General features: G+C 38.6%; 1 protein-coding gene and 1 long non-coding RNA gene across 3 annotated transcripts in view; one reads left to right on the top strand and one right to left on the bottom strand.

Annotated features, from left to right (window-relative positions):
- Positions 1-15,731, top strand: part of nrap (nebulin-related anchoring protein) — a 108,336-nt gene that overhangs the window by 60,044 nt on the left and 32,561 nt on the right. The window contains exons 26-31 of the mRNA XM_010897563.3: positions 2,814-2,912; positions 5,476-5,580; positions 5,770-5,877; positions 9,495-9,608; positions 9,808-10,005; positions 12,686-12,790. Coding sequence (XP_010895865.2) covers positions 2,814-2,912; positions 5,476-5,580; positions 5,770-5,877; positions 9,495-9,608; positions 9,808-10,005; positions 12,686-12,790 — 729 coding nt within the window. The remainder of the gene's footprint in view (positions 1-2,813; positions 2,913-5,475; positions 5,581-5,769; positions 5,878-9,494; positions 9,609-9,807; positions 10,006-12,685; positions 12,791-15,731) is intronic.
- Positions 12,152-13,342, bottom strand: LOC109615825. Of its 2 annotated transcripts, none has more exons than XR_002196833.1 (3): positions 13,297-13,342; positions 12,713-12,859; positions 12,152-12,303 (listed from the first exon to the last, which is right to left on the bottom strand). It is a non-coding gene; the product is annotated as an uncharacterized LOC109615825 (long non-coding RNA). The 2 variants fall into 2 exon arrangements; XR_002196834.1 differs by having other exon boundaries at positions 12,713-12,856; positions 13,297-13,324.

Below are 15,731 nucleotides of genomic sequence, written 5' to 3'. Positions count from 1 at the left end.
CTGCTTTGTAAAGAGGTTACATAGGCTTACCTGAGATTCCTTGTCCAGAAATTATGACACGGTGCTCCAGAAATGATATTGGCTTAACGAAATAAGCTGATGTTTGTTAACATTGTCATACAGTAGTGTTAACTAGCTGCAGTAGCTAGCTAGGTTTACTATAGGCTACACGACTAAATAAGAAAATTACTAAATTGGAAAATTGCTAGATTCGAAAAAACGAAAGTGCATTGCTGTAGTTTGAAACGTCAATGATTACAACATTTCCAATTGAAAAAACTATGATAGCAACTGAAAGCACTCGAAGTTTCTACCAATAACAGTTTCAGCTAACCACAGTAGCATAATAACACTGGTGCAAACTCACTTACACGACTAAAACCGAATGATCTTATACTGGAGAAAAAAACAAACAAATACTGTTTAACACATCATAGGCATGCTGATGGTAATGTAATTGCTGAGGTAAGGTTCTCACAACTATTAATAAGTACAAACTACAACAAACAAGAAATGGCGGGACACTTGAGCTGCAGCACTTCTGTGCGTGTTATATCCCTCTACTGCACACTGTTGCCCTCAAGCAACACAAAACATTTTAACCCCCATACCTTCATCACATTTAAAAAAAAGGATTTCACCAGCAAAAGCAACTGCTTTTTAAAGTTTCATATGGAGCAGGTTTGCACGCTGAAGTAGACTAGAAGCTGCTGATTACACTGAGTACTTGGTTCATATTGTTGGGTGATCTTTATTATGTTGTGTCATATTGTAATGTGAGTTTTCTTTGTGATTTAGTACCCTTGTGGCACAGTGTTGCCCTGAAGCAACAAAACATTTTGGGGGGCTGGGGGAGGCGGAAAAATAATTGATACATGATAAGTGATTCTAGATAGCTCAAGAAAACAACTGTAATAATTTTCCCAATCTAAAACCTAAATGTATGCACTAGAGGGATATGGAGCCTAATTGAGCTCAAATTGATTGTAAGAAAAGAAAAACATAACTGAAATATTTCATAGTATGAAAAAACTAAATTCAATCGTATGGAAAAATATAGATTCACGTGTGGAAAAAGTGTATGCTAAAATCATTAAATTTATTTTCCCGACCGATCTTAAAATGTCTTTGTTCAGACAGGTTTTTTCCACGTTCGCTTCTTATGATAACACTTTCTTCCCACCTTCATTCGAATCATGTTTTCCGAAAACCAAGTTTGGAGCCTCTATTGGCGTGGAGGCGCGGCTTTATCTGGGCATTGAATTCTCGCACCTGATTAGCCATGAATCACACCATTATAAAGTGTAAATCATAGCCTTTCCATGCACTGCTTTCCCAATGCAAAATGTGGAGAGAAGTTGAAGAATTGTATGAACTAGGCTAAATGTGCACATAATAATAAACTGTTATCCACAGGTTACATCGACATCACTGTTGCCTCGACCTCAGGCAACAGTGATGTCCCTGGGTAACCCACAGTCCCTGCCAGGCCCAATATCCACTAAATCTTGCTAAGGAAATAACACCTGTGTTTAAAGCGTTGTATTTTGTCTTCCACTATCTGTGATCATCTTGTTTTGTCTGTTCTCTGTGTTTTTAATCATTGTACATAAAGTTTATTGTGCAAACATGTATATGCAAGGCCCAGCTGTAAAAGAGACCTTGGTGTCAGTCTGTGATCCTTGTTGAAATAAGGGTGTAATAAAAATAATAAATGACTAAACGCAGACCCACCAGCATTTTTCCTTACTCTTGTTTGCCTTACCCTATAACATAAGGCTGACAATTTAAACTTTGTAACATTTCAAATCTAGAAAGCTGGAATACAGTCCCTGAAAAGATCATTTCACTGTCCAAATAATATACAGCTCTGGAAAAAAAGTAAGAGACCACTGCACCTTTTTCTTTTTTTTTCCTAAAAAGTTGAAAAGGAAAGTTTTGAGTGAGGAACAGAAGGGTTTTTGCAGAACACAGAAGAATTTACAGTGGCTTCTTAATTTTAACACTTCTGTTCCTCACTCAAAACCTTCCTTTTCAACTTTTTTGGAAAGGAGAGCAAAAGGTGCAGTGGCCTCGTAATTTTTTACAATTATTGGCACCCTTGATTAAATAAAAGGCTATACATGATATAGTATTGGTGTTTATTGGATCAAAACTAATTATAGATCTTAAATCTTTCTTCTAGCAAGACAACCAAATTAGTTGTTGGCATGGATCTAAAATCACATTATAGTTTAGGAAACTTAGTGCCACAAAGATCCAACCAAATTCTGTAATTCTCCAACTGTGATTTTTTTTGGATATTTTTCTGCCTCTTGGACCCTCCTCAGGCGAATAGCCATGTTTCTTAAGCCATTTCCTTGTTTATGATGGTCAAAAACCTTTGGCTCAATTAATTTGTGTGCTCTGTGACTTTTCCAATGTATATCATAAGAGTTTCTCTTGGTGCCAATATTCATGACAAATGTTTTTGAGATAAATATGACAATTTTACCTTGATTAAAATGTAAAATTCTAAAAAGGAAATTGTGATCAAGTTGTTAAAAAACAATTACAACTATGTAGACACTTTAGTAAGGGTGTCAATAGCTGTGGAGGGTACATTATCGAATACATTGATGGCATAGCATGGGTAGAGCATCAGACCAGTAACCAAAAGTTAGCTTGTTAGACAATCATCAATTTCAACTCCAGATCTTTCTACATCAGATTTTCATTAACTGGGTAGTTTTTGACCCAGCCTACCGCTCATTAGATTTTACTGTTTTATCTCTGTTGGTGAATTTTATAAATGCATTGGAATTGTTTTCCAGAAAAAGTATCGTCAACATGTCAGCGATCTGAGGTTCACCAGTGTGGAGGACACTCCTGAGATGGTCCAGGCAAAACTCAGCAACAAACTGGCTCTAGACGTAAGTCCACCAATCCTATACACAAGCTAAAAAAGAAGGTTTATTGATATTAGGTCCAAATAAATACTCATACTCCATAGTCCGTATACACATCAAATATATAGGGGGTATAGAAAGTCACCACCCCAATTCAAAATATTTTGTTGCCTTACAGCCTAAAATGAAAACACATGACTTTTTCCAGCTTTATTTACACACAGTACCCAACAGTATCCAAGTAAAAATGAATATGTATCATCTGACATGATTCTCCTTTGTACTTGCGTAGGGAGAACAGAGGAATTTGATAAAAGAACTAAAACTGAACATGAAAACAAAACAACGTACCCTACCTTTCAAAAGTTTGGGTTTACTAAGAAATGTCCTTGTTTTCCATGATGTTTGAATGGGAAATATAGCAAAATGAATAGGAAATCTAGTCATTGACAAAGTTAGACATAATTTTTAATTGAAATAATATGTCCATCAAACTTTGCTTTTGTCAAAGAAAACACCATTTGCAGCCTTGAAAACCTTTGCCATTGTAGCTGTCAATTTGAGGTAATCTGAAGAGATTTCAAAACATTCTTCCTTTATGCACCATAAGGGAAGAATGGCTGATGGGCAGAGGGGATTTCATGCACTTTAAGCACCATAAGGTCAAGCTGCTCCCACAAAAGCTTAATAAGGTTGAGATCTGATGACTGTGCTGGCCACTCCATTATAGACAGAATATCAGCTGACTGCATGTTCCCTAATTCATTCTTGTATAGTTTGGAGCTGTGCTTTGGGTCATTGTCCTGTTGTAGGAGGGAATTGGCTCCAATCAAGCGACGTCCACAGGGTATGACATGGCGTTGCAAAATGGAGTGATCATCTTCAAGATCCCTTTTACCCTGTACAAATCTCCCACTTTACCACCACCAAAGCATCCCCAGACTATGACATTGCCTCCATCATGCTTGACGTCAAGCACTTCTACAGCATCTTTTAATTTGGTCTGCATCTCACGAATGTTCTTCTTAGTGATCTGAACACCTCAAACTTATATTTGTCTGTCCATAACCTTTTTCCTATCTCCCTCAGTCCAGTGTCTGTGTTCTTTCACCCATCTTAATCTTTTATATGTATTGGCCAGTCTGAGATATGACTTTTTCTTTGCAACTCTGCCTAGAAGGCCAGCATCCTGGAGTGGCCTCTTCACTGTTGGTGTTGAGTCTGGTGTATTGCCGGTACTATTTAATATAGCTGCCAGTTGAGGACCTGCACCAAGGCCTCCCTCTCCTCTTTATATTCTGGTTTGAGTCAGTTTGCACTGTTCTGTGAAGGGAGTCGTACACAGCGTTTTACAAGATCTGCAGTACTTGGCAATTTCTCACACTGAATAGCCTTCATTTCTCAGAACAATAATAGACTGACGAGTTTAAGAAGGAATTTCTTTGTTTCTGGACAAACCAAACTTTGACTACGGTTTGTCCAGAAACAAACCCAATTTGCATAACCGTAACACCAGAAAAATCTGCAATTTTCATGTTCATATTGAGGACAGTATGCTACAGCACCATCTCTTGCACAAGTGTATGCATAACTGGAATCTGGTTTCCAACTACTATAAAGTCAACTTATGTATCTTAGGCTTTTTCTAAATGCCAACTAAATTTGCTACTGTAATTTAAGTAATCGTTCCAGCCACCTTTGTTGCTACAAGCGTCACCATTTTTCTCTGCAGATCCACACATGTTCCGTCAGATTAGATGAGGAACATTACTGCACAGCCACTTTAAGTTCTCTCCAGAGATGTTTAATCGGGTTCAAGTCCGTGCTCTGGCTGGGCATCTCTAGGACATTCACAGACATGTCCTGAATCCACTCCTTGGCTGTGTGCTTAGTGTCAGTGCCGAGTGCCCACCAGCACTTGGTGATGTCGGGTCCCAGTCCGGTAACACCAGTTCTAGGTCTGCATGCGGTTGGGATGGGGTATCCGTTTACGGTAAAACCGGTACCTGCCCCACGCACTGGTGCTCCAACATTGACGGTCGGTGTGGAGTGTCCAGGTGCAGGCTTTTGTCCAGTTCCACGCACTGGGGCTACACTGCCAGGGGTTGGGGTGGAGTACCCTTGTTTTGTTATTTTTGTTCAAGAGTGACAAATAATTAAAGGAATGACTACCTTCACCTACTCTGTGCTTCATGTCCTTTCTCTTAACCATGAACATTTATAGTTGTATGTTTTTAGTATTGTTCTAATAAAAGGCTTGAATGTAAAAGAGACCTAGGTCTAAGTTTGAATTCTCTGAATAAATAAATGCTAAAAATTAAAATGGGCTCCTCTGCTAGGCAGAGGTCTCAGATAAGTCGATATTGTAAACTTTTGACCCAAATGTTTCTAAGCTGACCTTGTGATGTAGTTCTACCTCACATTTGCTGTGTTATTAAGGTTTAGGTGTTTTGTTTCCCGAGCCATTGAGATTGTTGATTGGACAGCATTTTTGATTCTCACAGCAGCGTTGATAAAACAAATAGTTATTTTGGAACTCTAGATTGGTTTTGTGGTTACAAAGATCTGATGTGATCTTGCTTTTCAGAGGCTGTACAAGGAAAAAGGAGAACGTGCGAAGCACAACTACACACTCTCCGGAGAGCTGCCTGAACATTTGCAAGCCAAGCTCAATGCCATGAACATCAGTGATGTCAGCACTCTAGAAAAACTCATTCTCCCACACACACACAAACAACTTCTAAGTCTATTCATCTTTAAATTAATTTCATAATATCCCTCCTGGGCAATCAAGCAAATACATATAGTTTGTCCTAATTACCTATCCTTGGCTTCATTCAGGCCTGTAGTTTACAGTTATTTTATTTGTTTGTGTTGGCAGAGCCATTATAAGGAATCATGGACAAAGATCCGAGATGGCGGCTACAAGCTTTGTTTAGATGCCATTCCCTTCCAATCAGCAAAAGCATCAGGGAACATTCTTAGTGACGTAAGTTTTATTTTTCGCATTAAAATATTTTATTAAATACAAAACAAAACATTGAAAAATTATTTAAAAATGTATTCAATTAGTTGTATGTGTTAATTTATTTACTTGTTAATTATGTTATATTTAGGTTGATTAGTACAATAACAAGACGTGAAAGATGATGATAATATATTATAAAATAATATATAATAATGTATTAATCAATATTATTTCCCTATTAAATTAATTCCTTGATCATTCATTTCTGTATTTATTTCCATATTCTTTTATTTCTGTATTTCCTTAAGTTTTTCCTGTATGTCCTTTAAGCTAACAAGTGGGTGGAACTTTAACAGTCAGATGTAGCAATCAAACCCAGAGCAACAGATAGAATCAGACTGTGAAGACGGACAGTGCTGTTTCAGATCCTTCCCGCAACGCCATGTTTAAGCACATGGATCATTTGTGCATAGATGACATGAATAAAATATTTAAAATAAACTAGAAGTTTTCTGAAAAACATAACATTTTCACCAATTGAATAGGCTATGTGAATGGCGCATCTTTGCCTGTCTGTCCCAGGAGTCCTGGCATTGAAATAGGTTACTTCACTTTACTTCCACTGACAGTTTATAGGACCAGACTCGTAATTTAAGCAGTCGTATTTTCTCAAAACTCCTCTCGGTTTGGACCTATTTACTGGCATTGAAATCAACTCCTTATCCCCATCAGAAACCCTGTGAGAGATCTGCAAAGACATGATGTTTCTGTCAACTATGATGCAGTGTTTCTAAATGCTAATTACCATGTCCTCCTATACACCACCTCTACTCTCTCCATCTCTTCTTTCCTTTCCCCTCTATCCTCTTTTCCTATTCCCTCCCCTCCATCTCTTTCCTTCCTCACTTCCTTTCATTCTCTCCATCTCTTCTTTCCCCTCCTCTCTGTTCTCTCCTATCCTCTGTTCCACTCTGGTCTACGCTCTCCTCTTCCATGTACCCTGCTGGCTCTCTACTTGCTGTACCACTCTGTCCCTCATTATCAAAATTATTTTCTCTTCCCTGCCTACTAAAGCATAACCTTTAAGAGATGGTAATAATAATTTTGTCCTAATTAATTAATTCAACTTTAAACCAAAGTTGCGTGACACTTTTCCCTGGTCTCCCTTTCTCTTTTGTTGCAACAGCTTAAACTATTTACTTGGAAAAATCACATTGAAAACTGACAGATCTACGTTGCATTTAGTGTTGGATGACCAACTAGCTAGCATGGCAAAATAGTACTGTTATCGTTAGCTAGCCAAGCTTTACCGAACGCCTGTGTTTCTCAATACAGCTGGGGATACATTTGAGGCAGCAATATTGATAGCTACATCTAGACCAGGTGAGAATAATTTGTGTTTGTACTGAGCAGTTAGCTAATTAATGCAGCCACGCAAACAAACGACTGGTACCTGTTACGTGTGTTCCTCCTCTGGTGAGTGGCTTGATCTGTCTCTCTTTACCCTGTGTTCCTCTGGTGACTGGCCTGGGCCCAGTTTCCTGATAACGTGGCATAACGATACAAGTAGCCTTAAGATGGACTTTGTTACGACGGACTTACGCCTGTTTTCCAAACCACCACGTACGTTGCTCTTTATAAAGTGCATCGTAAGTTCTAGGTTATGGCCGTTTGGATTGGAATTAGGCCATGTTTGGTGTTTGGAATGGAATTAGGCCATGTTTGGTGTTTGGAATGGAATTAGGCCATGAATACGTTTTAAAATATCCTCCTGAGACCAGTCATCAAAACTATTCATGTTATCATAGTAATTCCTGCTGTTCCTTGTACATGAGTACATGATGGGCTTTAAAATGATGTGGCATGTTTGGGGTGGGACCTTTTCTTCCTTGATCTACAAAATGTCTTTCATTGCAATTGGGTCGTTTCATGGGCGAGGGAAAAGTATGTCCTCAAATATTTTATGTAAATTTTTCTAAACTTAGTAATGTGATGCTATCCTGTAATTAAATACTTAGAGAACATTTAGTGAGTTTTCAGGATGGTTTTACTTTTTTAAACATTCAATTAAAACATTAATATAATGTACTCTGTAATGGACGTCAGGACTCACTGACTGTATTTTTCTCCTGTAGCACATAGTAGCTCACTGACAGGCAGAGGGGATTTTTAATAAAATAGTTGTGGGTGACCCAGAACTAGACCTATTAGATTAGGAATTTCCAGAGGCAGAGGCTCTATCAAGGTGTATGGCACAGTGCATCTGCCGTAGATGGTTGATTCCGCCTGAAAATGTACATCAGATTTGTCGAATGTGACATGTTCCTCTGCTTAAAAAAAGATACATTATAAGACCAGAAAAATGTGGACACCCCTACTAATTATTGAGTTCAGGTGTTTCAGCAAAACTCATTGCTCACAGATGCATAATATCCAGCACATAGCCATGAAATTGCCATAGACAAACCTTAGTACTGTAATGGGTTGTACTGCAGAACTCAGTGACTTTAAACATGGCACTCTTATTGGAAGCCACCTTTGCCATGTCAGTTTACAAACTTTCTGCCCTACAAGATCTACCCTGCTCAAACTCACAGAGGAGGGCCGCAGAGTGTTGAAGCACGTAGAGCGCAAAAATCACCTATCACTCACCAGTTCCAAACTGCCTCTGGAAGCAACATCAGCACAAGAACTGTGTGTTGGGAGCTTCACAAAATTTGTTTCCATGGTTGAGCAGCTGTAAACAAGCCTCATGTCAACATGCCCAATGACAAGCGTAGGCCGGAGTGGTGTAAACCACGCCGCCACAGGACTCTGGAGCAGTGAAAACGTGTTCTCTGGTGAGATGAATCTGGGTCTGGCAGATGCCAGGAAAACAATACCAACTAGAATGCCTCGTGCCTACTGTAAAGTTTGGTGGAGGAGGGATAATGGTCTGGGGCTGATGTTCAGGATTTGGGCTAGGCCACTTAGTTCCAGTAAAGGGTCAGCTTAATGCTACAAGACATTTTAGGCAATTTTTAGATACAATCCATGTATCTACTATACATGGATTGTTCTAGGTCCTGATGTCCTCTACAGAGGACATACTATATAAACCAAATAAATTATTCAAAACCCCCCACAAACATTTTAATTTCTTATTACTTATGACCAACAAAACCTTTATTGATTTTTTTCTTCATGTGGCGGGAAAAATTTTGCCTTGGCGGGGCGTGCCAACATGGGTATGCACCAAGGATCTAAAACAGTACTCTGTCTTCAGAGTCTGATTCAACAATATCTGCTGCTCTCGGATTGATTGCTACATCTGACTGTTAAAGTCTCACCCCCTCATTAGCTTAAGGACAAGGAAGTACAGAAATAAATACACAGAAATAAAAGAATATGGTAATCCAAAAATAAATATACAGAAATAAAATTATGGAAATGAATGTTAAAATAAATACAGAAATTAATAATCAAGAAATTATAAAATAAATAGGGAAATAATATTTATTGATATATTTATTTCTATCTCTGAGCAAATTATTTTCAAATTATTATTTAACCCTGTTTTACCAACATGATCCAGTCTCTGAAACATCTGAATATACACTTCACAAAACAACTTAAATATTCAAAAAAATGTGTTATAGCAAAATTACAAGAAGCAGTTTGAGAAGACCAAGGGGCATATGATCGGAGTGAAGGGCCTGGAGGATGACATGAACATGTCTCATTCTGTGAATGCCAGCAAACTGCAAAGTGATGTGAGTACCAGCTCTGGGAGTACTCAATGGGAGTAAGGGGGGAGTACTATTGTATTTACTCAACCAATGACAAAATTCTAGACAAATTGTAGGATATTATGCACTCCTAAGAATACTCATGTAATCAGGTATGAAGGAGATGTTGACATTTTCCATCACAACTCCATCTCACTTTCTCTTATTCTTTCTTATTTTGCAGCTCAAGTATAAGCAGGACTCTGTAAATACGCGTTCTGAATACCATGTGTCTATGGACATGTTGGAGGTGGCTCATGCTAAAAAAGCCCAGGCCCTAGCCAGTGACCAGGACTACCGCCTTATACTTCACCAGTACACTTCCCTTCCTGATGACATGAATGTGCAGACTGCTAAGAGAGCCTACCAGCTACAAAGCGAGGTATGGGGCATCCTCCCTCCCAATGGCAAAACATTTTAGTGCCCTCCCCTCTTGCAGGTGTAGAACAGATTTTATGCAATTTGACTATGGGCTACTTAATGTGGTGATGACTTACTTCCCTTTAAAAAATAATACTGCTCGCCTGTTTCCGGCGCGTGTTAGTTGTATACATTCGTCTGACGGCAACAAGTTTAGCTAGCTAAATAAACATGAATGAGACTCTGAAAAATATATTCAAGAACTATTTTTTAAGAAATAAGTAAAGAAATATTCTGAACATTGCTCTGTAACTCTGCCCACCGGATCTACTAAATTGAATGGGGTTATAAGTATGCATAGCTTCCCGCTTGTCGTTGAGCTGAAGAAACAGTGGTTAGTGCAAATATGCCAGGACCACTTCACTATATTACAGTATGCAGCAGGCATTTCACCAAAGACCAGCTAGATCAGGGCTGCCCAACCCTGTTCCTGGAGATCTAGTATCCTGTAGGTTCTCTCCAACTCTAATTTAGCACATCTGATTCAAATAATTGTGCAGTAACAGAGGAAGGGTTTTCAAGACTCTTGTGTTTGTGCTTGACGAATAAGTCAGTTATCGTCACCTGCATTGACAGTTATTGTATCAATGTCATTGACGAATGAAGGAAAAATTAATGTTGTTGAGGCATGAAATTAATAGTGATGGTCAAACGAGACCTTGTTGAACCGGTGAGGCTTTCCAGCACATTGCTTCGCTAAAAGGCTCATTTCTCAATGCCTCGTCTAGACAGCGCTCACTGAGGATACCTACTAGTTGAATTAATTGATAGCAGGTCAAACAATGATTACATTGCATTGGCTCAACGGAAGCTCCAGTCACTCACGTCAAGGACTCACGTCAGTCGCATCACTTGCAATATGAAGTCAGTATAGTTAATATAACTATAGCCTAAAATGTATTATTATAATTTTTTTACAAAAGACACTGTTTACACTTAAATTGTGCATTCTTATTTTTTCCCAAACATTTGTTTTTATTTGCATAATTAATAGGTAAATGCTGAATGTAAAATTGCACATTTAATCAGTGAGTAAAGAAATAAAGATCGATTACGTTTGTGTGTGCCTTTACATGCGTTTTGAACTGGCAACTAGGCTTTTTTAACTGGACAGTGAGGGAAGAAAAGTGCTTTTGTAACAGGGAAATAATTTAGGAATTTTTATTGAGGGACACATTGTTCCAGGTGGGTCCATTCTAAAAATCAGTAACAATATCTGTATTCAGTCATCAAACAACTTTCGCCCAATTGAAAATTAACAGCGTTTCACTTTATATACTCAAACTGAACAAAAGTGAGCACATTAGGTTGTACAGCGCAGAAACAAAGCTTCATATGTTATCTATGGGGCGTTTTATTTTATCTGAAACTGGTACCGAAGCTTCGTTACGACATATCTTGCTAGAAAATCTCGAGGCACATACCGAAGTCGCTTCAAGCATCCCATCGCTGGAAGTGTAAAGTTTGTTTTCAGTCTTGCTCGCAATTGCTCAATTCTTATGAGTATTCCAAGTATTAAGATACTAGAAGGCCTATTACTGCCTAATAAGCCATTAAACTTCAAAAGAAACGAAAGTCAGTTAAACACAATGCTTAATGGCGTCTAGCTAAATATTCAAATGGCTTGATGTTAATGCATGACAAAATGATCTAATGTTGAGACGCAATTGTATGACGAGGTAGTATGTCCCAATACTGACATGCTAACTTACTATACACTAAACAATACGTACTTCACCATCATTTGCGAAGTACGTACTTGTAGTACGTAGTATGCAATTTGAGATTCAGATTAGTCTGGATCATGACTACTGTGTTGTCCCTGAACCAGCTTCACTGGACATGTAATTTCATGAAAATGAGTACCTTCGTAATCGTTTATGTATGTCGATACATACATCTTAAATCCATTCTCCAACTTGCTAGCTGGAGCCTTGCAAATCATCTTGCAAATACGATTAAAGTTCTTCATTTTAGGCAACCCTTGTAAACACCTTGAATAAAAGAGCATCATTACATTAAAAACGGAGCGGCACAGCCGGAAATGCAGGAGCAGTATTAAAGAGAATGCGGAAGCTGTTGTGCAGGGAGCCCATTGGGAGAAAGAAAAAACCTGTTTTATTATGTGGTATATTTTACTTTTAGGAACAGGAAAGTAGATTGAGGTCAGTTCCATCAATAAGAACATTTACAGAATGACAGATTATTTTTGTCTCGCTTTATATGCCTCCACTTCCCGACCAATGGGCTTTCTCTCCTTCTGGGGAGTAAAAATTACAACATGTTGTATGGCTATCTTCCATTTAAATTGCCATTAATGATATTGAAGTAAACTGTCCCCAAAAGAAGCGAAACAAAAGTAAGCCTAATTTTAACAGCCTGGTATGAAATACAAATTTTATAAATACAAATATAGGTGATTTTAAATTATTTTAAAGATGACATGCCAATGAGTCCATTAATACTGAAATTCGGACTCTATAGCAAAATGAAAATGTGCAGCTCCTGTTTTTAGGAAGGTTTTGTAGGAAAAACCCTCACACAACCTGCCATGACCGTCACAGTCCTACTTTTGAGTATGTATGTTACTTGATCAGGCTTGCTTTTGTATGTGTAATTGCATTGCTATGTGTGGCTCTCAGAAAGTGTACCGCTCTGACTTGAACTACCTGCGTGGTGTTGCCTGGATCGGCACTGGAGCCATTGAGTTGGAGGGTTTCAAGAGGGCCACAGAACTTATCAGTGAGGTGAGTCACTCGCCTCTCTTCTCAGTCTTTTGGGATTAGGATCCAACAATTTCTTCAAAACTGAAGCTGCTTTTGTTTAGTGTAAAAAAAAAAAAAAAAAAAAAGGTGTTATAAAAGAAGACAAGCAATATATCAACCTATGCAACCTCAATTCCTGTAGGGATTGTATTTATGTATTAAGCCTGCAAAAATACAGTATGATATGTGAAACCACATACTGTATAAAAGCTTTAATGAAGTAGCAGCTGAATTACATTACAAATACAGTTGATATTGATATAAATATGCAGTACATGGCGTAAATGTAAGAGACATAGGTCTGTTTAATGCTTCTAGTTGGTGTCGTGTTGGCAAGGAACCAGGCGCAGGCATATATCACATTTGTGGGTTTAATAACCATACAAACAAACCGAACGGAAAACTCTACAAACGACTGAATGAAATAAAAGTATGCAACATGCGTCTTAACAGGCAATTTTCAGACAGTACAAACAAGCAACACTCACCAATAAACGAACAGGCAATAACAGCAACAATGATCCACCATGTGGGGAGCAGAGGGGAAACATTTAAACACATACAAACGATACAAATTGGGACCTGGTGTGAAAGATTGGAGACATGTGACAGTCCGGGATGTGTTCATGTGATATGGGAACTTGAGAATATATAGCACGGTGGCGCTGCTGCTCACCGCACCATGACAGTCTGAGCTGGATTTCTCTGTACATATGAAAGTAAAATAAATATATAAAGTTGATTAAGCAGTCTTTCTCCAATGCTTGTCCTGGGGACCCCAAGGGGTGCTTGTTTTTGTTTATGCCCTAGCACTCATACACACGATTGAAATTAAAGACTTAAGGATAGGTTGATTATGTCAATCAAGTGTGTAACTGGTTGGGCAACATTTGTATCAGGTGTGATAGGGCAACAACAGAAATGTGACAGAATTCAAGAACGGGGTCCTATCGCAAGATTATTGTTTTGCTTTTTATTTAAATTTTTATAAAGGTCCAGATTCAGAGCTCTTTAATGGTATATTATACAATATTGTTTGATTTATGGGAAAGATATGCTGCTTTAAAAGTTGATAGTCTGCTCTTCACAATTGCCAGAGAGCTCAGGGGTATACTACAAAGCGAGGTAACTGGCTTATCGAGGTAACTTCCCGATTAACCCATACTATGAAAGCTTAATACGTTTTACCCGCGGTATGCTGCCATGGCAATTTACAATGCATCTCTAAACTGCTCCAAGCAGGTTATCTACATGGTTAACTCGGTATTACCCAATGTAAGCACCGCCCTTTTGCCTACAAAAAGACAGGCACATTTGGAAGACCCGAAGGTGATTGGTGCGATTGACCGTATGCATATCCCCATCAGAGCGGCCCTAGGCATAAGCAACATAAATAGCCGCTTAGGGCCCCAGATTACTAGGGGAGAGGGGTCCCTGAAATCAAATTTTGCTTAGGGCCCCCAGAAGGCTAGGGCTGGCACCGAGAGCACCCCTGGGAGAACATGAGGGGGGTTGTGTGAATAGGAATTCATTTCACAGCATTAATGTTCAGGTATTTGATCATTAAATTCATACAGGTAGTCCTGCAACCTAGGTGTTCTGTGGAGTAGATCGTAAATAATTTACAGTGGGTCAATTTCAGAGATTTGTAGTCCATAACTGAATTATCCTAATTGTTTTCACATGTTTAGATAGACACTTTTACTTGTCCTTACATCTCAATCATACTACGAATAAAAGAAGTGTCTGTAAGCCAAAATAGAGAACATAGGACAAGAACACTGCTCTCACAAATTTACTGTCATCAGTACCCTGCCAACAAGCCTCCCTGGCTTTGTGGCCACCACAGTGTTTGATTTAAGCGTTAACCTTTCTTTAAACTCCTCATAACCTTTCTATATAAATGTTCATACTTCCAGGAATGAAGACAGAGCATGAGCCATTGTGCAAAAACGTGCCCCTTTTAGGCGAAACGCACACAAACTCCTGTTAAGTTAACACCAAGTCAACTAGCAAACATCTTAATCACTGTCGTAGTACTGGTTAAAATCATTTTAGGCAATCAGAGTTTGTAAACCCTGACTTTCCTTGATAACTCTGAGTAGGTTGAACCCTGGGTAGAGTACCCCCCTGGGATTTCCTCATCGTTGTCCAATTAATCTTCCGAGTCAGAGAGGGCGATGGCATCATTGTCCTCCAGAAGGTATTCTCTCACAACTTGATCCCACTCAGATTTGCCATGACCAGCAAAATTCAGGGCAGTGATGTGGTTGACAGCTCTAGCAACGCGTTTGCAGTTATCCATGTTTGAATATCCCAGGGTTCAACCAAGTAGTTGTATTCTGACAGAATGCTTGGTGACTTAGCAGACCAATCAGAACTCAGTATGTCAGCATGTCCAGCCCCTCCATTATCTCAGCCAGTCATGTATAGCAAGAAAAGCCCTGTATTTTCTGCTGGTTAAACAAGGATTTGCATTTTAAATTGTATTCATATTTACACTTACTAGTTTGTTATTAAATCACATGAAAGTTCACATCTTCAAGAAGGCATTTCTGCAAAACAAAACATGTCTCAGAAAATCTTTTTAATTCTTACAAATGGCTGTCCTGAAAAGTAATGATATGCGACATACACCCCCATTCATGAATTCTGTCACATATGCGCTCCATTGGGTCCCCAGGACCAGTATTGGGAAACACTGTGCTGTAGGACTGGTAGAAATGTAAAATTAATTATCTGCTTTATACTATTTAGAGGCATTAACTACTTCTATAGAAAATGATTATTTTATAGCTTTTATGCAAATACCCCTTTGGCATCCATCCAAATAATAATATGACTTCAGAAGGAACCTTAACATCTGATTCAGCCTAGCACAAGAGATTGTCTCTTAATGTCACAATTTGTGTTTTGTAATGAC

Source organism: Esox lucius, chromosome 5, assembly GCF_011004845.1.
Source record: "Esox lucius isolate fEsoLuc1 chromosome 5, fEsoLuc1.pri, whole genome shotgun sequence".
Lineage (NCBI taxonomy): Eukaryota > Metazoa > Chordata > Actinopteri > Esociformes > Esocidae > Esox > Esox lucius.
The sequence above is the reverse complement of the archived record's forward strand: the minus strand, read 5'-3'. Positions and strand labels throughout refer to the sequence as shown.